The sequence below is a fragment of the Leuresthes tenuis genome, unplaced genomic scaffold, assembly GCF_036924035.1.
Source record: "Leuresthes tenuis unplaced genomic scaffold, fLeuTen1.0.hap1 SCAF_23, whole genome shotgun sequence".
Classification (NCBI taxonomy): Eukaryota; Metazoa; Chordata; class Actinopteri; order Atheriniformes; family Atherinopsidae; genus Leuresthes; species Leuresthes tenuis.
In genome coordinates, this window is record NW_027325377.1 from 3,395,649 (window position 1) to 3,420,262 (window position 24,614).

The following is a 24,614-nucleotide window of genomic DNA, read 5'->3' on the forward strand; positions in this document are numbered from 1 at the left end:
AGTTAGACTCCTAAAGACTCCAGTTAGACTCCTAAAGACTCCAGTTAGACTCCTAAAGACTCAATTTAGACCCCTAAAGACTCAATTTAGACCCCTAAAGACTCAATTTAGACCCCTAAAGACTCAATTTAGACCCCTAAAGACTCCGGTTAGATCCCTAAAGACTCCGGTTAGACTCCTAAAGGCTCCGGTTAGACTCCTAAAGGCTCCGGTTAGACTCCTAAAGACTCCGGTTAGACTCCTAAAGACTCCGGTTAGACTCAGTCAGACTCCTAAAGACTCCGGTTAGACTCAGTCAGACTCCTAAAGACTCCGGTTAGACTCAGTCAGACTCCTAAAGACTCCGGTTAGACTCAGTCAGACTCCTAAAGACTCCAGTTAGACTCAGTCAGAGTCAGACCCCTAAAGACTCCGGTTAGACTCCTAAAGACTCCGGTTAGACCCCTAAAGACTCCGGTTAGACCCCTAAAGACTCCGGTTAGACCCCTAAAGACTCCGGTTAGACCCCTAAAGACTCCTAAAAACTCCAGTTAGACTCAGTCAGACCCCTAAAGACTCCGGTTAGACTCCTAAAGACTCCGGTTAGACCCCTAAAGACTCCGGTTAGACCCCTAAAGACTCCGGTTAGACTCAGTCAGACTCCTAAAGACTCAATTTAGACTCAGTCAGACTCCTAAAGACTCCAGTTAGACTCAGTCAGACTCCTAAAGACTCCAGTTAGACTCAGTCAGACTCCTAAAGACTCCAGTTAGACTCAGTCAGACTCCTAAAAACTCCAGTTAGACTCCTAAAGACTCCGGTTAGACCCCTAAAGACTCAATTTAGACTCAGTCAGACTCCTAAAGACTCAATTTAGACTCAGTCAGACTCCTAAAGACTCCAGTTAGACTCCTAAAGACTCCAGTTAGACTCCTAAAGACTCCAGTTAGACTCCTAAAGACTCCAGTTAGACTCCTAAAGACTCCAGTTAGACTCCTAAAGACTCCAGTTAGACTCCTAAAGACTCCAGTCAGACTCCTAAAGACTCAATTTAGACTCAGTCAGACTCCTAAAGACTCCAGTTAGACTCCTTTAGACTCCTAAAGACTCCAGTTAGACTCCTAAAGACTCCAGTTAGACTCCAGTTAGACTCCTAAAGACTCCAGTCAGACTCCTAAAGACTCCGGTTAGACTCAGTCATACTCCTAAAGACTCCAGTCAGACTCCTAAAGACTCCGGTTAGACTCAGTCATACTCCTAAAGACTCCAGTTAGACTCAGTCAGACTCCTAAAGACTCCGGTTAGACTCAGTCAGACTCCTAAAGACTCAATTTAGACCCCTAAAGACTCCGGTTAGACTCCTAAAGACTCCGGTTAGACTCAGTCAGACTCCTAAAGACTCCGGTTAGACTCAGTCAGACTCCTAAAGACTCCGGTTAGACTCAGTCAGACTCCTAAAGACTCCGGTTAGACTCAGTCAGACTCCTAAAGACTCCGGTTAGACTCAGTCAGACTCCTAAAGACTCCGGTTAGACTCAGTCAGACTCCTAAAGACTCCGGTTAGACTCAGTCAGACTCCTAAAGACTCCAGTTAGACTCAGTCAGAGTCAGACCCCTAAAGACTCCGGTTAGACTCCTAAAGACTCCGGTTAGACCCCTAAAGACTCCGGTTAGACCCCTAAAGACTCCGGTTAGACCCCTAAAGACTCCTAAAAACTCCAGTTAGACTCAGTCAGACCCCTAAAGACTCCGGTTAGACTCCTAAAGACTCCGGTTAGACCCCTAAAGACTCCGGTTAGACTCAGTCAGACTCCTAAAGACTCAATTTAGACTCAGTCAGACTCCTAAAGACTCCAGTTAGACTCAGTCAGACTCCTAAAGACTCCAGTTAGACTCAGTCAGACTCCTAAAGACTCCAGTTAGACTCAGTCAGACTCCTAAAGACTCCAGTTAGACTCAGTCAGACTCCTAAAAACTCCAGTTAGACTCCTAAAGACTCCGGTTAGACCCCTAAAGACTCAATTTAGACTCAGTCAGACTCCTAAAGACTCAATTTAGACTCAGTCAGACTCCTAAAGACTCCAGTTAGACTCCTAAAGACTCCAGTTAGACTCCTAAAGACTCCAGTTAGACTCCTAAAGACTCCAGTTAGACTCCTAAAGACTCCAGTTAGACTCCAGTTAGACTCCTAAAGACTCCAGTCAGACTCCTAAAGACTCAATTTAGACTCAGTCAGACTCCTAAAGACTCCAGTTAGACTCCTAAAGACTCCAGTTAGACTCCTAAAGACTCCAGTTAGACTCCTAAAGACTCCAGTTAGACTCCTAAAGACTCCAGTTAGACTCCAGTTAGACTCCTAAAGACTCCAGTCAGACTCCTAAAGACTCAATTTAGACTCAGTCAGACTCCTAAAGACTCCAGTTAGACTCCTAAAGACTCCAGTTAGACTCCTAAAGACTCCAGTTAGACTCCTAAAGACTCCAGTTAGACTCCAGTTAGACTCCTAAAGACTCCAGTCAGACTCCTAAAGACTCCGGTTAGACTCAGTCATACTCCTAAAGACTCCAGTTAGACTCAGTCAGACTCCTAAAGACTCCGGTTAGACTCAGTCAGACTCCTAAAGACTCAATTTAGACCCCTAAAGACTCCGGTTAGACCCCTAAAGACTCCGGTTAGACCCCTAAAGACTCCGGTTAGACTCAGTCAGACTCCTAAAGACTCCGGTTAGACTCAGTCAGACTCCTAAAGACTCAATTTAGACCCCTAAAGACTCCGGTTAGACCCCTAAAGACTCCAGTTAGACTCAGTCAGACTCCTAAAGACTCCGGTTAGACTCAGTCAGACTCCTAAAGACTCAATTTAGACCCCTAAAGACTCCAGTTAGACTCCTAAAGACTCCAGTTAGACTCCTAAAGACTCCAGTTAGACTCCTAAAGACTCCAGTTAGACTCCTAAAGACTCCAGTTAGACTCCTAAAGACTCCGGTTAGACTCCTAAAGACTCCAGTTAGACTCCTAAAGACTCCAGTTAGACTCCTAAAGACTCCAGTTAGACTCCTAAAGACTCCAGTTAGACTCCTAAAGACTCCAGTTAGACCCCTAAAGACTCAGTTAGACTCCTAAAGACTCAGTTAGACTCCTAAAGACTCCAGTTAGACTCCTAAAGACTCCAGTTAGACTCCTAAAGACTCCAGTTAGACTCCTAAAGACTCCAGTTAGACTCCTAAAGACTCCAGTTAGACTCCTAAAGACTCCAGTTAGACTCCTAAAGACTCCAGTTAGACTCCTAAAGACTCCAGTTAGACTCCTAAAGACTCCGGTTAGACTCCTAAAGACTCCGGTTAGACTCCTAAAGACTCCGGTTAGACTCCTAAAGACTCCAGTTAGACTCCTAAAGACTCCAGTTAGACTCCTAAAGACTCCAGTTAGACTCCTAAAGACTCCAGTTAGACTCCTAAAGACTCCAGTTAGACTCCTAAAGACTCCAGTTAGACTCCTAAAGACTCCAGTTAGACTCCTAAAGACTCCAGTTAGACTCCTAAAGACTCCAGTTAGACCCCTAAAGACTCAGTTAGACTCCTAAAGACTCCAGTTAGACTCCTAAAGACTCCAGTTAGACTCCTAAAGACTCCAGTTAGACTCCTAAAGACTCAGTTTTTGGTCTGGGACTGTGGAAATCGTTTGGTGTGAGCCCAGCATAAGAAGTAGAATGAGTGTTAAACAAGGATTTATGTTTGATTTCAGCACGAAAAACTTAAATCGATGTGTTGATGAAGTGAACAAACCAATACATCCGTTTCTGGTCATCATTATGGTGATAATAACTCTAATTATAGCCAGAGATGCTCTTCTAAACAACAGCGTCGGCTGCTCTGTCTGCCAGCAGCAGCAGAAACCTTCATCTTGATTTTCCCTCCAGTTTCAGGGACCGCAACAAGTCATGGAACTATTTTAATGTCAGTAAACGGCGTTATCACCGTGGTCATCAGCTAAAACAGCTTCAGACGCCAGAGGAACCCGTGTGATAATCCTGTCCTTCATTTTAGGTCCAACTGGGCGGCTGAACTATCCGGTGGTCCAGCGGGACATGTGGTGTCCTTTTGGCCTGCAGACCACCCTCCAAGGCCTTCAACACCACTGGTTCCACTGCATTCCTCCAGGAACCCAACTCTCTTTTCCGGTGGACTCAGTCCTCACAGAAAACCTTTTTAGAGCAGCATGCATCCGAGGGACTGATCACCAGCACTGATGAGCATCTTTAAAACGCTGACTGGACACAGTTTGAATGGTGGTTCCTCCCTTCAGTTTCATCTTTAAATAACGTGAATCACAGACATTTCACAGGAAATACTCTGAACTAAACTCTATTTACACCTGAGCAGTAAAAGAAATGACCTACCACCGACTTCTCCTTAATCTTCAGCTAAAAACTAAAACATCCCCCCCTTTCCTTTCAAAAAGGATGTTCCAGTGTCTCCTCGAAGAGAGATAAAGGAAGCACCGCAGCTCTTTTCCTCAGCATTTAAAGGTTTCTCTGAGCTTCATTGAAAACTACTGAACAAGAAATGAATTGGTTCCAGGTTGCTCAATAACCGTGGTTTGAATTTCAGGGTAGAAAGTCCTCTTTTCTTCAAGAAAACCCAGCTTTTACGCAGACTCTGGAGTTCGCTGAGCCTGCAGTTGTGGATGAATCTGTGGGTGTGAAGTGGTGTAAAGTTCCTCCTCTGCAGATGCAACACACCGCTGACATGAATCATTCATCAGGACAACACTCGGATGTGTGTGGGCAGATATCTGAGCTTGCTGTGGTTTGGTTCTGCATGTTTGCTGGAAATCACACATCTTTTTAAGCTCATATTAAAACAATAAAAGAATCTGTTTAAATAGAGCTTACATTCCATATTAATAGTGTTGTAGAGCTGAATCCAATTATGTCAAAAAGGCTGAGAAGATGCTAATCTCTCAAATCAAGAGGTTTCAAGGTATTTTCAAGGATACGTATTTAGCTCCTTTAGTCCTAATGAGCGCTCGGCGACATGCTTCGGCCAAATTAACTCGGACAGTACAGCAAAGACATTAATGCAGACCTCTGTTCAGGCAGATCATTCAGCAGTGACCCACTGACTCCACTCTGCTCCTCTTTATGCCTGCTTTGAGATATTAACAACCCTTGGAGCACGTTATTAAGGTATGAGCGTTCAGTTAATAAGCCGAGAGCTCAGACCACACCGTACCGACACAGAAAAACACCCGATTCCCCCATTTCCTCCATCTGCAGTTGTCTTTAAATGCAGGGGCGTGATGAGGGGGGGCTTAGTTTAGCCAGTCTGTGAGTCGAGGCCCCCTCGGTGTCTTTGTTACACTTTTATCAGGGTATCTGTGGGGTATTAAAAAGTCTTAAAAGGTCTAAAATACAATCATTTGACGCCTTAAAATGTCTAAAATGATCTTAAAATTTCTTAAAATGCCTTAAATATGATTTTGAAAGGTCTTAAAAATGTATTAACGTTCCTTTTATTTAAAACAAATGCATAAACTTCAGTCTTGCTTTTAATTATTTAGATTTTTGAGGACGCTTTGGTCACAATTTATCCAGCACAACTAGCAGCACGACATCTTTCTTCATCTCCAAAGTTTACAGTAGAACAAATATTATTATCACAATGGAGGCTCCTGGTGTTTTTAGTGAGGTTCAGCGTTTTGTATTCTAATGTGAAAGAGCTGTAAATAAATCATAATTCAGGGCCTCCGAGTTTCCTTCAGGCCTTTTGGGCTTTTTTGCCAGTATGGTTGTGAAATGGGTCTTAAATTGTATTCATTATGGTCTTAAAAAGTCTTAAATTTGACCTGTTGAAACCTGCAGAGACCCTGTTTATTATCACCTTTCGTTTTGGAAGCACCTATCATTTCTATCAAACTGTAAAAAGAAGATTTTCTTTAAAAACTGCTTTTGACTCGTCAAAGTCAAATATTAACACATCAGATGCAATGGCTGCCACATAAATGGCTATTTGTCCAGGTCCCACAACGTTTATGCTGCATGTTTTGGGAATTTGTTGATCTATGGAATCATCTACACCATTCAGTTAAATATTTGCATGACCTAGAAGTAGTTTTTTCCTGAAATATCTGATATGTGGTGAAGTTGTGTGAACGCTGTGAGGTAAATGAAACCTCGTCTGTGGTTGGAGGAGCTGCAAAGAAGCCGTGACGGTTCATATTTTACTGCCATCGTGGACGAGGAGAAAGCTGAAAACTGAGCTTCCATTACAACAGCTTATATCATATCATGTTATATAAACTAAACCCTCAGGGGTCAGGGGTCAGCAGACATGATGAACACTGACCAGAGAAGCCAATATGACGGCTGCAGGTGGAGCAGCTGTTAACTGATGTTTCTGAGCGTCACAAACAGCGTAAAAATGCATCTCTAGTTAAAGTAGATGAAAGAAAAACATATTTTCACCACAAAAGTAAACATTTGACCTTTATAAGAAGACATCGACGTTCATTTCAGTGGTTTACACCTGAACCTGAGCCCCATATTTGTAACTTCTGTAAAATACAAACTTAAACAAGAAAACTGAGCAAAATCTGAAGCTGAATGCATTTTAACCAGTTAAAAGGCAGCTTCTCCCAACATATCCACCATAAAACATTCATCAGTGTCAATCTCTTGCTTTCTGGTAATGCGAGTGAATGACGCTGGCATCATTAACGACACGTTTTCCTGTCAAATGAATGAAGAGACGACCCAAACGGATGCTTTGAGGCCTTTTCAGTCATGAAACGTCCATTAGAGCTGGTTTTCAGAGTGATGGCACAGCAGCAGCCTGCAGGGACAGGTCATGTGACCACACAGGAAGTCCGTTAATACAGAAAAGGCTTGAGCCTCACAGCAGTTTCTCATTTTCACAAGCTTCTTTTGTCAGATGGCTTCAAACTCAAATGGAAATCCTCTCAAGACAAGACACCCTGAATATGAGCAGAAGGATTTAGATTTGTTCCACAGGAGGAACCCTCAGATCCTGCAGAGGGATCCACAGATCGGACCGAGACGCTCTCAGAACGCAGTTCTAAGAACCGTCCACCTCGAATTTAGTGATAAGACCTGTCCTTCCCCAGGGGAACTGTTTCATTTTGCATTCTCACATGAGTCGGGGACCTTGACAGGGACTGATGTGACGCAGCCGTCTGCGACAGACGTGTTACTTTAGCGCCACTCAGCAACAAAACAAAACCCGGGAAAAGTAAGGAGAGAAGAAAACAACAGCAGCAAGAAGCTAACATGGAGAGCGAGGAGGCCATGCAAAGCAGTGACGCGACGACAGCCAATTAGGGCCGATCTGGATTCCGAAGGCGGAAAAAAGGCGGAAAAAAGGTGGAAAAAAGCGGAAAACGGTAGAGATAAAGGTTCGTGAAGCGATTACTTTGGTGTTCCTCCACCTCCAAAGAAATGTCAGACTGAATCTAAGCCGCAAGAGAAGTGCGTGTTCTCGGAAAAGTTTCTGTTTCTGCATTCAGCAGACGCTTTTATCCAAATTACAAATGAGGATGTAACATTACAGCTAACATCAAGGCTAACAATAAGCTACGTAGAAGGAAACCACCAGTCAGGCTCTGTCAGGGGTGACATTAGCCGCATTCGGACCACCTCGAATTTAGTTTAGAACTGCCCTTCCCAGGGGAACTGTTTCATTTTGCATTCGCACATGAGGACTGATGTGACGCAGCCGTCTGCCACAGACGTGTTACTTTAGCGCCACTCAGCAACAAAACAGAACCCGGGAAAAGTAAGGAGAGGAGAAAACAACAGCAGCAAGAAGCTAACATGGAGAGCGAGGAGGCCACCGTGTTCATGGGCTGCATGGCGGTGATATTAATCATGGACGATCACATCAGGCGTCTAAGATGGAGGCTGGAAGAGCGCACAGCGAGAGTCAGGAGACGGAGAATCCAGCAGCGGGCGATACTTCTTCGTTTCATGGAGGAAAGAAGGAGAGCAGAGCGCCGCAGACAAAGGAGACGAAGTTTAACTTATTAAACAGGCGCCGGTTGGGTCCGTGTGCCCTTTCAAAATAAAAACAACTTAACATTAGACTATTAGACTTTTCATTGTTAATGCACATTTTGAGACATTGACACAATAGAAATGAACCTGGACTTAAAAGCCTCAGCACATTTTTTGTTAAAGGAAAAGTCTGGAATTTGTTCCATCATTAGTTGTCCTTATTAAAATATTTCCATAAACATGCTTTGGGTATTTGGTCGTTTTCCATTGGAAGCTGTCCTATTTGCTACAGAACTACTGGAAGAGCATAACTGTAATTGGTAGGTGTGTTTAAGGTCAGTAAACAGTAAGCAACTAACCAAAACAAAGTGGGGGGGCAGTCACTGTCTCTGAGAAATTACACTATTCCTTTAGATGTGAACTTACATGGTCAATGTAGTCCTCTAAACTATGTTCTAAATGTCCAATTTTTCATATATAAATAAAGAATTGTAGATAATGCACTTAACAATTTTGTTTTTCTTGGACCCCCCCAATGTCTAAACCATGGTTACGCCCTTGCGTATGAGTAAACATTTCAGACAAGGGGCGGAGCTACCAGCCACCAAACACCTACGTCATGTTCCTATGGAGCCCAGAAAAGACCCTGAAGGAGCTGAAAAGGTTCCAGGAACTGAGGGCTGTGGTCTCTAGTTCCTGAGGGCCGTGGTCTCTAGTTCCTGAGGGCCGTGGTCTCTAGTTCCTGAGGGCCGTGGTCCCTAGTTCCTGAGGGCCGTGGTCCCTAGTTTCTGAGGGCCGTGGTCTCTAGTTCCTGAGGGCCGTGGTCTCTAGTTCCTGAGGGCCGTGGTCCCTAGTTCCTGAGGGCCGTGGTCCCTAGTTCCTGAGGGCCGTGGTCTCTAGTTCCTGAGGGCCGTGGTCCCTAGTTCCTGAGGGCCGTGGTCCCTAGTTCCTGAGGGCCGTGGTCTCTAGTTCCTGAGGGCCGTGGTCCCTAGTTCCTGAGGGCCGTGGTCTCTAGTTCCTGAGGGCCGTGGTCCCTAGTTCCTGAGGGCCGTGGTCTCTAGTTCCTGAGGGCCGTGGTCTCTAGTTCCTGAGGGCCGTGGTCCCTAGTTCCTGAGGGCCGTGGTCCCTAGTTCCTGAGGGCCGTGGTCCCTAGTTCCTGAGGGCCGTGGTCTCTAGTTCCTGAGGGCCGTGGTCCCTAGTTCCTGAGGGCCGTGGTCTCTAGTTCCTGAGGGCCGTGGTCCCTAGTTCCTGAGGGCCGTGGTCTCTAGTTCCTGAGGGCCGTGGTCCCTAGTTCCTGAGGGCCGTGGTCTCTAGTTCCTGAGGGCCGTGGTCTCTAGTTCCTGAGGGCCGTGGTCCCTAGTTCCTGAGGGCCGTGGTCTCTAGTTCCTGAGGGCCGTGGTCCCTAGTTCCTGAGGGCCGTGGTCTCTAGTTCCTGAGGGCCGTGGTCCCTAGTTCCTGAGGGCCGTGGTCCCTAGTTCCTGAGGGCCGTGGTCTCTAGTTCCTGAGGGCCGTGGTCCCTAGTTCCTGAGGGCCGTGGTCTCTAGTTCCTGAGGGCCGTGGTCCCTAGTTCCTGAGGGCCGTGGTCTCTAGTTCCTGAGGGCCGTGGTCCCTAGTTCCTGAGGGCCGTGGTCTCTAGTTCCTGAGGGCCGTGGTCCCTAGTTCCTGAGGGCTGTGGTCCCTAGTTCCTGAGGGCCGTGGTCTCTAGTTCCTGAGGGCCGTGGTCCCTAGTTCCTGAGGGCCGTGGTCTCTAGTTCCTGAGGGCCGTGGTCCCTAGTTCCTGAGGGCCGTGGTCTCTAGTTCCTGAGGGCCGTGGTCTCTAGTTCCTGAGGGCCGTGGTCCCTAGTTTCTGTATGTCCAAATGCACGAAACAAGGGCCTAGTTCCTGAAAAGGTTCTAGGAACTGCAGAAGGTTCCTACAGAGGGAAAGCGCCTAGAGGCTCGCACAGAGGGACCGGCAGGTAAACCATCTGTAAACAACCAGCGTCCCCATCTGTCTCCAGACTGCCTCCACTCCCACAATGCATCTGTGGCAACGACACCTCTGACTGCTTTGGGAGAAGACCGTGTGAGTGTGGGTGGTGAGACTGTGCAGATGAAGTGTGTAAATATTCAGTTAAATTAATCATTTGAAACATTTCTACTATAAATACTTGTCTGCCCACTGTGAATCGGACTGTTTGATGAGTTCACACGTCTCTCTGATACAGGGAGAACACTGAGAGCCACCTCTCCATTTCTCTGCTTTCTTTCCAAGCAGCCAGACTTTCTTTAAAGGGGAACCTAGACCTTATTTCTGGCATGAAATACGTTCATCTGCTCACTGAGAACAGTTTGGTGAAAGTCGGCGTCCTTCGGAAGACATTTAGATAACTGGAGATCCATATAACGGAGTGAACGGGGCTTAGAGGATGCAGCCTCTAAATAAGGCATTATCTGTTTTTATTTCACCAATACTTTAAGAAGAATGAATGAATGAACGTGTGCTATAGCTCTGTTAGCTCATAGCTGCTGTTATGTGGCTACTTGCAGCTATAGGAGAGCTAACGGAGGGATTTCTACACAGGCACTCTACTGGGACCACTTCATCCACACGCCCCCCTGCAGCACAGTTTATTCACTCCGTGCTCTGTGACAGTCGGCTAACTTCACACAGAGTTTGCTGCTGATAGTTTTGTGCAACATGGCAGGATATTTATCAGATTTTGACAACGTGAACGACGACTTTGAGTAAGATGGACGTTCTTACCGTTAACTTCACACAGAGTTTGCTGCTGATAGTAGAAGGCAGATCCATCATGTCATTACCAACAAACAGCTAAAGCTACATGTCTTCATGTGTTCTTAGACAGGATGGAAATAATCTACTGCTCCGGTTACTTTAGGACGACTGATGTGTCACTGATCATCGACACTGACTGGCTTTGTGCTCGAGTTGGCAAACTAGTTCCCAACAAAGGTTCAAGCCACGACAGCAGCGGTCTTTATAATACTTTTATCTGATGAGATGTGCAGGTGTCTCATGTCAGGAGGAGTTCTCCTGCCGATTCCTCATCTGAAATGTGGGACTGTCGCGTAGGACAGTGTTTGACAACAAGAGAAAAAGCCTTTAAACTTTGCTTAGTCGGCGAAATGGGAGCGAGAGCAGGCTGCTTATCGACTGGACACAAATAGTCTGTTGCTATGATGTCAGGCCAACGTAAAGCACCCATTCATGCACTTTCTTTTCAGAAAGCCCCGACCATTCATGTCTTAAAGGCCTGGGATAACTCGTGATGTCAGAGTCAGGTTTTGATAAAGTCCTCATAAGACAGGAGTACAGTTCTGATGAGAGCGTGTCGTAATGGTGTCATGGGGAGAAAGCAGCACCCTGAACAGAGCTGGGCTGAAACAGAGGCTCACTTCAGGTCGTTCACCTTTTATAGGTGGAGAACGTAAACACCTGATGTCTGTTCTGTGTGGATCGCTGCTCCGATTCGGTCAGAAAGAAAAGGCGATGATAAGAAAACAGCTGTTTCAGCTGGACTCTATGTGGGAGACACTGGACCTGCAGCCAGGCTGTATAAAACACAATAAATGGTCACTGCTGTTTATCTAACCGTTACACAACCACCCATTGTGAATGTAAGTGGGTCTCACACACACACTCCTGATTAACATTACCATAGCAACAGAGAGAGCAGCATCCTTCCTCCAGCTCTATAGATAGAGAAGTCTGCAGAGCCTCATCAATCATCCACTCTGTGCCTGTTTCCTGACCTCTGACCTCCTCAGTGTCAGCTGCCTCCGTCCATCAGACCGTCGAATCAATGAAAAGGATGCTCCCGCACAGCAACATGCCAGAGTTTAGTTGGTTTGGAAATGAAAGCTGTCAGATCAGAGTAATGTGCAGCAAACGTTTAACTTTAGGTACTCAAGATATTCCATCGATCATTCCATCGATTACTCGAGTAGTCAGACATGTTTGTTCTCTGCTAGCGTCCTTCTCAGCCAACAAGCCCACTGATTTCCATTAAAATGCTACCATGAAATGTTCCCTTGTGTGTTAAACGGTAAATGGACTGTACTTGTATAGCGCTTTTCTAACGGACCACTCAAAGTGCTTTAACACTCAGTTATTTAGTCCATAGCTACGTGCTTTTCACTCATTCACTCAGTTATTTAGTCTATAGCTACGTGCTTTTCACTCATTCACTCAGTTATTTAGTCTATAGCTACAGCTTTTCACTCATTCACTCAGTTATTTAGTCTATAGCTACGTGCTTTTCACTCATTCACTCAGTTATTTAGTCTATAGCTACGTGCTTTTCACTCATTCACTCAGTTATTTAGTCTATAGCTACGTGTTTTTCACTCATTCACTCAGTTATTTAGTCTATAGCTACGTGCTTTTCACTCATTCACTCAGTTATTTAGTCTATAGCTACGTGCTTTTCACACATTCACTGTTATTTAGTCTATAGCTACGTGCTTTTCACTCATTCACTCAGTTATTTAGTGTATAGCTACGTGCTTTTCACTCATTCACTCAGTTATTTAGTCTATAGCTACGTGCTTTTCACTCATTCACTCAGTTATTTAGTCTATAGCTACGTGCTTTTCACTCATTCCCTGTTATTTAGTCCATAGCTACGTGCTTTTCACTCATTCACTCAGTTATTTAGTCCATAGCTACGTGCTTTTCACTCATTCACTCAGTTATTTAGTCTATAGCTACGTGCTTTTCACTCATTCACTCAGTTATTTAGTCTATAGCTACGTGCTTTTCACTCATTCACTCAGTTATTTAGTCTATAGCTACGTGCTTTTCACTCATTCACTCAGTTATTTAGTCTATAGCTACGTGCTTTTCACTCATTCACTCAGTTATTTAGTCTATAGCTACGTGCTTTTCACTCATTCACTCAGTTATTTAGTCTATAGCTACGTGCTTTTCACTCATTCACTCAGTTATTTAGTCTATAGCTACGTGCTTTTCACTCATTCACTCAGTTATTTAGTCTATAGCTACGTGCTTTTCACTCAGTTATTTAGTCTATAGCTACGTGCTTTTCACTCATTCACTCAGTTATTTAGTCTATAGCTACGTGCTTTTCACTCATTCACTCAGTTATTTAGTCTATGGCTACGTGCTTTTCACTCACTCAGTTATTTAGTCTATAGCTACGTGCTATTCACTCATTCACTCAGTTATTTAGTCCATAGCTACGTGCTTTTCACTCATTCACTCAGTTATTTAGTCTATAGCTACGTGCTTTTCACTCATTCACTCAGTTATTTAGTCTATAGCTACGTGCTTTTCACTCAGTTATTTAGTCCATAGCTACGTGCTTTTCACTCATTCACTCAGTTATTTAGTCTATAGCTACGTGCTTTTCACTCATTCACTCAGTTATTTAGTCTATAGCTACGTGCTTTTCACTCATTCACTCAGTTATTTAGTCTATAGCTACGTGCTTTTCACTCATTCACTCAGTTATTTAGTCTATAGCTACGTGCTTTTCACTCATTCACTCAGTTATTTAGTCTATAGCTACGTGCTTTTCACTCATTCACTCAGTTATTTAGTCTATAGCTACGTGCTTTTCACTCATTCACTCAGTTATTTAGTCTATAGCTACGTGCTTTTCACTCATTCACTCAGTTATTTAGTCTATAGCTACGTGCTTTTCACTCATTCACTCAGTTATTTAGTCTATAGCTACGTGCTTTTCACTCATTCACTCAGTTATTTAGTGTATAGCTACGTGCTTTTCACTCATTCACTCAGTTATTTAGTCTATAGCTACGTGCTTTTCACTCATTCACTCAGTTATTTAGTCTATAGCTACGTGCTTTTCACTCATTCACTCAGTTATTTAGTCTATAGCTACGTGCTTTTCACTCATTCACTCAGTTATTTAGTCTATAGCTACGTGCTTTTCACTCATTCACTCAGTTATTTAGTCTATAGCTACGTGCTTTTCACTCATTCACTCAGTTATTTAGTCTATAGCTACGTGCTTTTCACTCATTCACTCAGTTATTTAGTCTATAGCTACGTGCTTTTCACTCATTCACTCAGTTATTTAGTCCATAGCTACGTGCTTTTCACTCATTCACTCAGTTATTTAGTCCATAGCTACGTGCTTTTCACTCATTCACTCAGTTATTTAGTCTATAGCTACGTGCTTTTCACTCAGTTATTTAGTCCATAGCTACGTGCTTTTCACTCATTCACTCAGTTATTTAGTCCATAGCTACGTGCTTTTCACTCATTCACTCAGTTATTTAGTCTATAGCTACGTGCTTTTCACTCATTCACTCAGTTATTTAGTCTATAGCTACGTGCTTTTCACTCAGTTATTTAGTCCATAGCTACGTGCTTTTCACTCATTCACTCAGTTATTTAGTCCATAGCTACGTGCTTTTCACTCATTCACTCAGTTATTTAGTCCATAGCTACGTGCTTTTCACTCATTCACTCAGTTATTTAGTCTATAGCTACGTGCTTTTCACTCATTCACTCAGTTATTTAGTGTATAGCTACGTGCTTTTCACTCATTCACTCAGTTATTTAGTCTATAGCTACGTGCTTTTCACTCAGTTATCTAGTCTATAGGTACGTGCTTTTCACTCATTCACTCAGTTATTTAGTCTATAGCTACGTGCTTTTCACTCATTCACTCAGTTATTTAGTCTATAGCTACGTGCTTTTCACTCAGTTATCTAGTCTATAGCTACGTGCTTTTCACTCATTCACTCAGTTATTTAGTCTATAGCTACGTGCTTTTCACTTATTTAGTGTATAGCTACGTGCTTTTCACTCATTCACTCAGTTATTTAGTGTATAGCTACGTGCTTTTCACTCATTCACTCAGTTATTTAGTCTATAGCTACGTGCTTTTCACTCATTCACTCAGTTATTTAGTCTATAGCTACGTGCTTTTCACTCATTCACTCAGTTATTTAGTCTATAGCTACGTGCTTTTCACTCAGTTATTTAGTCTATAGCTACATGCTTTTCACTCATTCACTCAGTTATTTAGTCTATAGCTACGTGCTTTTCACTCAGTTATCTAGTCTATAGCTACGTGCTTTTCACTCATTCACTCAGTTATTTAGTCTATAGCTACGTGCTTTTCACTCATTCACTCAGTTATTTAGTCTATAGCTACGTGCTTTTCACTCATTCACTCAGTTATTTAGTCTATAGCTACGTGCTTTTCACTCATTCACTCAGTTATTTAGTCTATAGCTACGTGCTTTTCACACATTCACTCAGTTATTTAGTCTATAGCTACGTGCTTTTCACTCATTCACTCAGTTATTTAGTCTATAGCTACGTGCTTTTCACTCATTCACTCAGTTATTTAGTCTATGGCTACGTGCTTTTCACTCACTCAGTTATTTAGTCTATAGCTACGTGCTATTCACTCATTCACTCAGTTATTTAGTCCATAGCTACGTGCTTTTCACTCATTCACTCAGTTATTTAGTCTATAGCTACGTGCTTTTCACTCATTCACTCAGTTATTTAGTCTATGGCTACGTGCTTTTCACTTATTCACTCAGTTATTTAGTCTATAGCTACGTGCTTTTCACTCATTCACTCAGTTATTTAGTCCATAGCTACGTGCTTTTCACACATTCACTCAGTTATTTAGTCTATAGCTACGTGCTTTTCACTCATTCACTCAGTTATTTAGTCTATAGCTACGTGCTTTTCACTCATTCACTCAGTTATTTAGTCTATAGCTACGTGCTTTTCACTCATTCACTCAGTTATTTAGTCTATAGCTACGTGCTTTTCACTCATTCACTCAGTTATTTAGTCTATAGCTACGTGCTTTTCACTCATTCACTCAGTTATTTAGTCTATAGCTACGTGCTTTTCACTCATTCACTCAGTTATTTAGTCTACAGCTACGTGCTTTTCACTCATTCACTCAGTTATTTAGTTTATAGCTACGTGCTTTTCACTCATTCACTCAGTTATTTAGTTTATAGCTACGTGCTTTTCACTCATTCACTCAGTTATTTAGTTTATAGCTACGTGCTTTTCACTCATTCACTCAGTTATTTAGTTTATAGCTACGTGCTTTTCACTCATTGAGTGTTGCTGGCTGCTTTCTGCTGAGATGCATCGACTTTGTGCTTTTGTTGTTAGATAATTCATAAACAGCATTTTCTCTTTTCCTTTCTTTGAAATGGTCCCAGACTTCTTTTCCTCTGACTGGCTGCTTTTCCTCGTTGTTTCCTCCGGTTTCCTCCATCAGATCGACCAAACGAAAGTGCCACATAATGTTTTTCTCTCTGAGCTCCAGCATTTCTCAGCTGTTCCCAGTGAGGAGGGAGGAGCTGCACCCGGCTTCTTTAAGAGCTTCTGGTTTAAAACGGTTTGGCAGCAGAGCTCACAGGCTGGTGGACCATCGTCTCCCTGGAGACGGTCAATCCTACTGAAAACCTAAAATAACCCTGGATCTAGACTCCCTGCAACAGCAGCTGATCACATTCTGCACATCTGGACTGGATAGTGTAGTGGGTATGATTGCTACCTTCCATGTGGGAGACCTGAGTTCAAATCCCCTGCATCACTCCAGTAGGGGTCCTTAGGCAAGACTCCCTTACCCTACCTGCCTACCTGTAAGTCGCTTTGGATAAAAGCATCTGCTAAATGCATAAAGATAAACATAAACAACATCTCTGTCTGTGACGGACTGTGAGACTGAGTTGCATCAGACACTGATAAACAACCTGAGCAAAGGGGCTCATATTTATCGTAAAGCGGCGGGCTGAGGTAGCGATTGTTGTGTTATTTGCTTTCAGAGAAACGCCGCAGGAACAGACACCATTTCTACTCGAGGAATGGCTTCAGCCCATGTGAGGATTGATCTGATAATGTCGGTCTGACTGTGAAGGTGCTGAACCTGGAGGAGGCGTTCAGTTTGGAGACAATCACACAAGCAGCCCAACGAGAACGATGTAAAAACACCCAAAAACAGTTAAGAACTTCCAGATTATCCACCAGAACACCGACAAAGTGTCCTCAAACCTTGGGGAATAAGAGACATTTCCTTTGTTTTTCAGCCTCACATTCACAACAACACGTGTACGGGAGCAGATCACTCACCACGGTAACCAGGTGTTGGGCGGACACGGCGGCGTGCTCCGGCTGCACCTCGGGATGCGGCCGTGGCAACACATTGAGGCCTCGCTGGCCGGCGGGCTCCTGAAGAAACGGAGACTCTTCGGATAACCTGGTGGGGTGCGGATGGTGGCGATGATGGCGGCGGTGGTGCTGATGATGGCGGGACTGTGGCAGGTCGTCTGCAACATGCTTTGGATACAGAGGAGGGAAGCGACCAGGGTGGCGAGTAGGGAAGGAGTCGCCAGCAGAATACTCTGTGGAGAGAAGGATGGTAAATGTCTCCTGGATGTAAGAAACCTTACATGCTTTCAGGTTTTGTACAGAGAGGTTACAGCTTTTTTCTTGCAGCTGGCGAGCAGCGGGACGACAGAACAGCTGCTTTCCAGAGTGGGTGAGATCTACTCTGTCATGGCTGCCTGCCACATTGGGTTTGATTTGGGACGTGAAGACGAAACAACGAACCGTTGTTGGAGCAGGGAAACATCTAAAACCTGCAGGACAGCGGCCCTCCAGGACCGGAGTTTGACATCCCTATAAATGCTATAGCAACGACCGAAACTGAGGCCATTTGTTTATTTCATACAAAGCAGCAGTCTTACTGAATAATAACCTCTGTAGACTCCCAGCTGAGGCAGCACATACAAGTGAGAAAACATCAGCCTGTTATTCAGCACAGTCAGTTACAGCAGGTTGTTGGAAAAATTATAGTTATACTATGACAGAAGAGTCCCTCCATCTTTTCCTCTTCTATGATTCAAGCAAAAGTGTTTTGACTCTGGTTCTAGTCTTTCCCATAATATTAACTGGTGAGAAATGCCTTTTTCCCATAACATTGAACGTCTCTTCCCATAATAATGAATGGGGAGAAAAGCGCCTTTTCTCATAACATTGTGTGATCAGCATAAACAACATAAATAGCTGGAGCACCATTTTGTCAGGGAGACAACTCTGAGCAGCTTCCTGACAGGTTGTGTGGGTTTGTCTCTTTCTTGCAAGAAATAAATGTTTTGTGTTAATCGTATCCAGCGACTCTGAGCCTAATTTTGAGAGAATTTTTCTAACACAGGTCCTACGCGCTCTGTACAAAGAAAGGAGCTCCAGCTCTCAGCTGTGGATGGTGGGGGAAACATTTCTGTCCATTTAGTAAAACTTTCATGATGATGAGACCATAAGAGAGAAAATCCAAAGGATGCATAAAGCATAAAGTTAGATTTAACGCGGTAGTAACATACTGTGGTGTCAACAAATAAGTCTATTCAAACACAGACACAGTCTGATATGAAGCACTTCAGAGGAATCTATCCAACAGCCACCCGAGTCTGGACTGTGAGGATGAAGAACTGCAGACAGCTTTGATCAGTCAGTTTCAAACTGCTGGTTACAAACAGCTGCCTTTCCTTGCATCGTTTGAACCCGTCGACCTCAAACGCATCACACTGAGCAGAGGCTGAGCCAGCAGGAAGAGAGATGAGAGATTCCATCTGTCTCTGCTGTCACAGACGGGCTGACAGGAAACTCCTGGAACCCACCCAGCCGTGATGAAGACTAACGCTGAATAATTCATTTACAGACTGTATTTACTCTGGGTAAAAAGGCAACCGTGTGCTGCAGGAGCCTCCTGCTCCACATTCATAAGTAAAGACGCTCAAACTGGGGCTGAAGGGACCAGAAGTGGACCCGTCTATTTAAAGAACTCACAGATCAGAACATGGAGGAGTCATCAGCAGCACTTCCTGAGACGTGACCCGAATGCACAGGTTGATCAAAGACAAAGCTGCATTAAACTCTAAAAGATAAACCCCAGAATAGGGGTGGGCGATAAATATCATATCACGATTTTTCTCAAATAAAATCACGATTTCGATTTTATCACAATCTTAAATTGAAAAATGAAAAACAGACAATGTTGCATAAGTATTTTCTACCATATCTTTTGCCAGATAAAAGCTAACTGCTTCTGTTACCTCTTTCTATCACTTGTTTGACTTGTCATAGGAGTATCTTTGTCAAATGCCTGTGTTAATGTTGTCTGTTTCGGTCTTAGCTAGCTGCCGCTTACGCTAGCTGCCGCTTACGCTAGCTGCCGCTTACGCTAGCTGCCGCTTACGCTAGCTGCCGCTTACGCTAGCTGCCGCTTACGCTAGCTGCCGCTTACGCTAGCTGCCGCTTACGCTAGCTGCCGCTTACGCTAGCTGCCGCTTACGCTAGCTGCCGCTTACGCTAGCTGCCGCTTACGCTGCCCGTAATTCGCTGTGATTGGTCGGTCAGGTTGATAACGTAACACGTCTGGTGCGTCGGTGCATCAGCATAGAACTGCAATTTATAGAATGTGCCCGAGACGATCCCAGTTTGACAGATCGTTACGGATCGTCTTCACGTTGCAATCCTTCACGATTTAATATGGTCATAACGCCCACCCCTACTCTAGAACAGACCTAAAAGTCTAAAATAAAAGAAAGGTGTTGCCCAAATCAACACTGACATCATGTATGTCTGCAAACAAGCCAACAGCCACAGCCTGAAGACCAGAGCACACTTTTCAGCTTTCTCCTCGTCCACGATGGCAGTAAAATATGAACCGTCACGGCTTCTTTGCAGCTCCTCCAACCACAGACGAGGTTTCATTTACCTCACAGCGTTCACACAACTTCACCACATATCAGATATTTCAGGAAAAAACTACTTCTAGGTCATGCAAATATTTAACTAAATGGTGTAGATGATTCCATAGATCAACAAATTCCCAAAACATGCAGCATAAACGTTGTGGGACCTGGACAAATAGCCATTTATGTGGCAGACATTGCATCTGATGTGTTAATATTTGACTTTGACGAGTCAAAAGCAGTTTTTAAAGAAAATCTTCTTTTTACAGTTTGGTAGAAATGATAGGTGCTTCCAAAACGAAAGGTCATGTGATAATAAACAGGGTCTCTGCAGGTTTCAACAAGTCAAATCTAAGACTTTTTAAGACCATAATGAATACAATTTAAGACCCATTTCACAACCATACTGGCAAAAAAGCCCAAAAGGCCTGAAGGAAACTCGGAGGCCCCGAATTATGATTTATTTACAGCTCTTTCACATTAGAATACAAAATGCTGAACCTCACTAAAAACACCAGGAGCCTCCATTGTGAACTAATATTTGTTCTACTGTTAACTTTGGAGATGAAGAAAGATGTCCAGCACCAGCTAGTTGTGCTGGATAAATTGTGACTCAGGTACTTTTGTTCTGTTTTGTTGTCAAAGCGTCCTCAAAAATCTAAATAATTAAAAGCAAGACTGAAGTTTATGCATTTGTTTTAAATAAAAGGAACGTTAATACATTTTTAAGACCTTTCAAAATTGCATTTTATGACATTTTAAAGATAATTTTAGACATTTCAAGGCCTTAAATTCAAATGATTGGATTTTAGACCTTTTAAGACTTTTTAATACCCTGATAAAAGTGTAACAAGGACACAGAGGGGGCCTCGACTCACAGGCTGGTTTAACTTAGCCCCCCCTCATCACGCCCCTGCATTTAAAGTCAAACTCGAAAATTCATCTGTGAAATTTCTACCAGAAAACAAAAAGCAGGAGAAGAGTAACAGATCTATGAACCTGCTACTCTGATCCTGCCCACATCGCAGTTCTGCAGCATCTCCTCCGACTCCATGAAACTGCTGAGATTGTAAAGACCGAAAAGCCAGAAAATACAAGACAACGCATTAAAAAATAACCTCAACAATGACAGACATGGTTTCCATGGTTTCTGCTGGACAAATGGTTGGAACAGCATCCGTCTTTATTATCATTTCAGGGGCAGAACTCAGCTCCTTTCGGGTGAACAGTGCAGACTGATGTCCTCTCATATTTCTGCTTACTTCTGCTATAGTTTAACAACTTTGGGTAAGACATCATCATAACCAGCTTAGCAGCTTCTCATTTCATCAGTTCCTCTGAGGTCCAACCAGTCAACCTTGAATGTTCTGCTGTTGGAAGCAGACACCCTCTCTACCTTTAAGATCAGGCTCAAACTTTCCTTTCTGATAAAGCTTATAGTTAGGGATGGCTCAGGTGAGCCTGAAACATCCCATAGTTCTGCTGCTATAGGCCCAGTCTGCTGGGGGAGCTCCCATGATGCACCTCTCCTCCCTCCATGAACATATGACATCATTAACTTGTGTTTCTCTCTCTCAGCAGGTGTCTCTGGCCTGGTGTTACGCTGCTTGTTGTCCCCTCTTTCCTGTCCCCTCAGCAGGTGTCTCTGGCCTGGTGTTACGCTGCTTGTTGTCCCCTCTTTCCTGTCCCCTCAGCAGGTGTCTCTGGCCTGGTGTTACGCTGCTTGTTGTCCCCTCTTTCCTGTCCTCTCAGCAGGTATCTCTGGCCTGGTGTTACGCTGCTTGTTGTCCCCTCTTTCCTGTCCTCTCAGCAGGTGTCTCTGGCCTGGTGTTACGCTGCTTGTTGTCCCCTCTTTCCTGTCCTCTCAGCAGGTATCTCTGGCCTGGTGTTACGCTGCTTGTTGTCCCCTCTTTCCTGTCCTCTCAGCAGGTGTCTCTGGCCTGGTGTTACGCTGCTTGTTGTCCCCTCTTTCCTGTCCTCTCAGCAGGTATCTCTGGCCTGGTGTTACGCTGCTTGTTGTCCCCTCTTTCCTGTCCTCTCAGCAGGTATCTCTGGCCTGGTGTTACGCTGCTTGTTGTCCCCTCTTTCCTGTCCTCTCAGCAGGTATCTCTGGCCTGGTGTTACGCTGCTTGTTGTCCCCTCTTTCCTGTCCCCTCAGCAGGTGTCTCTGGCCTGGTGTTACGCTGCTTGTTGTCCCCTCTTTCCTGTCCCCTCAGCAGGTATCTCTGGCCTGGTGTTACGCTGCTTGTTGTCCCCTCTTTCCTGTCCCCTCAGCAGGTATCTCTGGCCTGGTGTTACGCTGCTTGTTGTCCCCTCTTTCCTGTCCTCTCAGCAGGTATCTCTGGCCTGGTGTTACGCTGCTTGTTGTCCCCTCTTTCCTGTCCTCTCAGCAGGTATCTCTGGCCTGGTGTTACGCTGCTTGTTGTCCCCTCTTTCCTGTCCTCTCAGCAGGTGTCTCTGGCCTGGTGTTACGCTGCTTGTTGTCCCCTCTTTCCTGTCCTCTCAGCAGGTATCTCTGGCCTGGTGTTACGCTGCTTGTTGTCCCCTCTTTCCTGTCCTCTCAGCAGGTATCTCTGGCCTGGTGTTACGCTGCTTGTTGTCCCCTCTTTCCTGTCCCCTCAGCAGGTGTCTCTGGCCTGGTGTTACGCTGCTTGTTGTCCCCTCTTTCCTGTCCCCTCAGCAGGTATCTCTGGCCTGGTGTTACGCTGCTTGTTGTCCCCTCTTTCCTGTCCCCTCAGCAGGTATCTCTGGCCTGGTGTTACGCTGCTTGTTGTCCCCTCTTTCCTGTCCTCTCAGCAGGTATCTCTGGCCTGGTGTTACGCTGCTTGTTGTCCCCTCTTTCCTGTCCCCTCAGCAGGTATCTCTGGCCTGGTGTTACGCTGCTTGTTGTCCCCTCTTTCCTGTCCCCTCAGCAGGTATCTCTGGCCTGGTGTTACGCTGCTTGTTGTCCCCTCTTTCCTGTCCTCTCAGCAGGTATCTCTGGCCTGGTGTTACGCTGCTTGTTGTCCCCTCTTTCCTGTCCTCTCAGCAGGTATCTCTGGCCTGGTGTTACGCTGCTTGTTGTCCCCTCTTTCCTGTCCCCTCAGCAGGTGTCTCTGGCCTGGTGTTACGCTGCTTGTTGTCCCCTCTTTCCTGTCCCCTCAGCAGGTATCTCTGGCCTGGTGTTACGCTGCTTGTTGTCCCCTCTTTCCTGTCCTCTCAGCAGGTGTCTCTGGCCTGGTGTTACGCTGCTTGTTGTCCCCTCTTTCCTGTCCTCTCAGCCCCAGCTGGTCCAGGCAGATGGACCCTTCCTGGTCCTGGTTCTGATGGAGGTTTTTTTTCTATAAACAGGTTTTCTCGTTGTCCAAGGAGCCTAAATCCAGTTAAAACCAGCAGTTCCAGATATTAATTAAAAGTCTGCACGGTATTTTGCTTTGTTGAAGAAAAACAGGAGCAGCTGTGACACAGAGCCAATCCTCTGAGATGCTGACACAGCTTCTCTGCATCTCCCGACTACATTTCTCCCTAGCGACAGCGTCCTGGTTGCTATGCATGATGCTGAGCAGAGCTGAGCTCTAATTGGACAGGCCCTGCCTTGCCTCTGTGGGAGCTGAGAGGAAATCATGAGCTGAATAAGAGTCCAGGAGAAACCTTCAGTCAGGTGCTGCACATGATTACTGGGAACATATCTTTCTTTCAGCCTTTACATCCACTGTGTGGCTCATGGGTTCGAGGCAGAGAGCCGTGGTCACAGTTAATGAGGAAGCATCAAAAACAAGTGGTACGAGTCTCAGGAACAGAGAAAAGACGAGCTCCAGTCTTTACCTCTCAGGTCATCAGCATCACAGGGTCTCAGTCCTCCAGCTTACCTCAGCAAACATCTATGAAAGAGCCGGCTAACAACATGAGAAACAACCGAGAATGTCACCAGAACCAAATCTGTACCACAAATTAAACACGGTGGCACTTTTCCCTGGCACCAAAAACTCAGGCAGGGCTGTAGAAGAGGGCAGCGAACATGCTGGACAATAACAGATGTGAGGAATGATGGCAGCAGGTGCAGCAACAGAACCACTGGGACACAAGTTAAGTCATTTAAAGTCTTTAAAGCTTTTAAAGGAAGACAAACATCCAGATCTGTACAAAAGCTGAGGCTTTCACCTGTTCGCTTCACACACATCCCACCACACGCCAGAACCCAAGTTAAGCCCAGCTCGTGACCTTTTCTGCCACATCTGGCCCACATAACACATGACAGTGCTGTAACTGAGGCCAAAGTGCCAAAAGTAGCCCAGATTCAGCCCAAATGTGCAAACTATCTGAGGACAAGAGGCTGGCTGCAGCCACTGATGCCTTCAAATAAAAGTTTGACTTTATTCTAGGTTTGTGCTGTAGTGGACGGGGAATACCTCAACACAACTAACAAGAGAGCCTTCCCCAGGTGGAGGAGTTCAAGTGTCTCTGGGTCTTGTTCACAGTGAGGGAAAGTTTGCTTATTATCATTAAATAAAAGTCACAGCCAGAGAGGCCATTTCATATCAAATCTTCACAAGGAGAAGTTGGGAGACAAAGAGAGCTGTGTTTTAAGAAGGAATGTTGTCTCCCCACTGATTGTTATCTTTATAGCTCCCAAATAAGGGGATGCCTCCAAACTCAGGAGATATATCAGACCTGGGCATATAGAGGATTGTATGAATGTGTCACCTAATAAAAGGTAAAGGGAGGCAGCCACTCTTTGGAGAACCTTGTGAATCTGCAGAGAGAAGGTTCCTGTGTTGTTCTCCCCTTGCAAGTAAAATACTCTCTGCCTCTGAGGGATTTCTTGGTTTCATACCATTGTCTGTGAGTTAATTTTTCTAACAGGGACGAATGGAGGTGACGGCGGATCGGTGCAGCGTCTGCAGTGTTTCAGG

The 24,614-nt window shown here is 44.8% G+C and overlaps 1 protein-coding gene across 1 annotated transcript in view; it reads right to left on the bottom strand.

The window, feature by feature from the left end:
* The window catches only part of ptprr (protein tyrosine phosphatase receptor type R), a 70,489-nt gene that overhangs the window by 41,841 nt on the left and 4,034 nt on the right, over positions 1 to 24,614 (bottom strand). Inside the window, exon 2 of the mRNA XM_072377747.1 lies at positions 17,099 to 17,370. Within this exon, the coding sequence (XP_072233848.1) occupies positions 17,099 to 17,370 (272 nt within the window). The remainder of the gene's footprint in view (positions 1 to 17,098; positions 17,371 to 24,614) is intronic.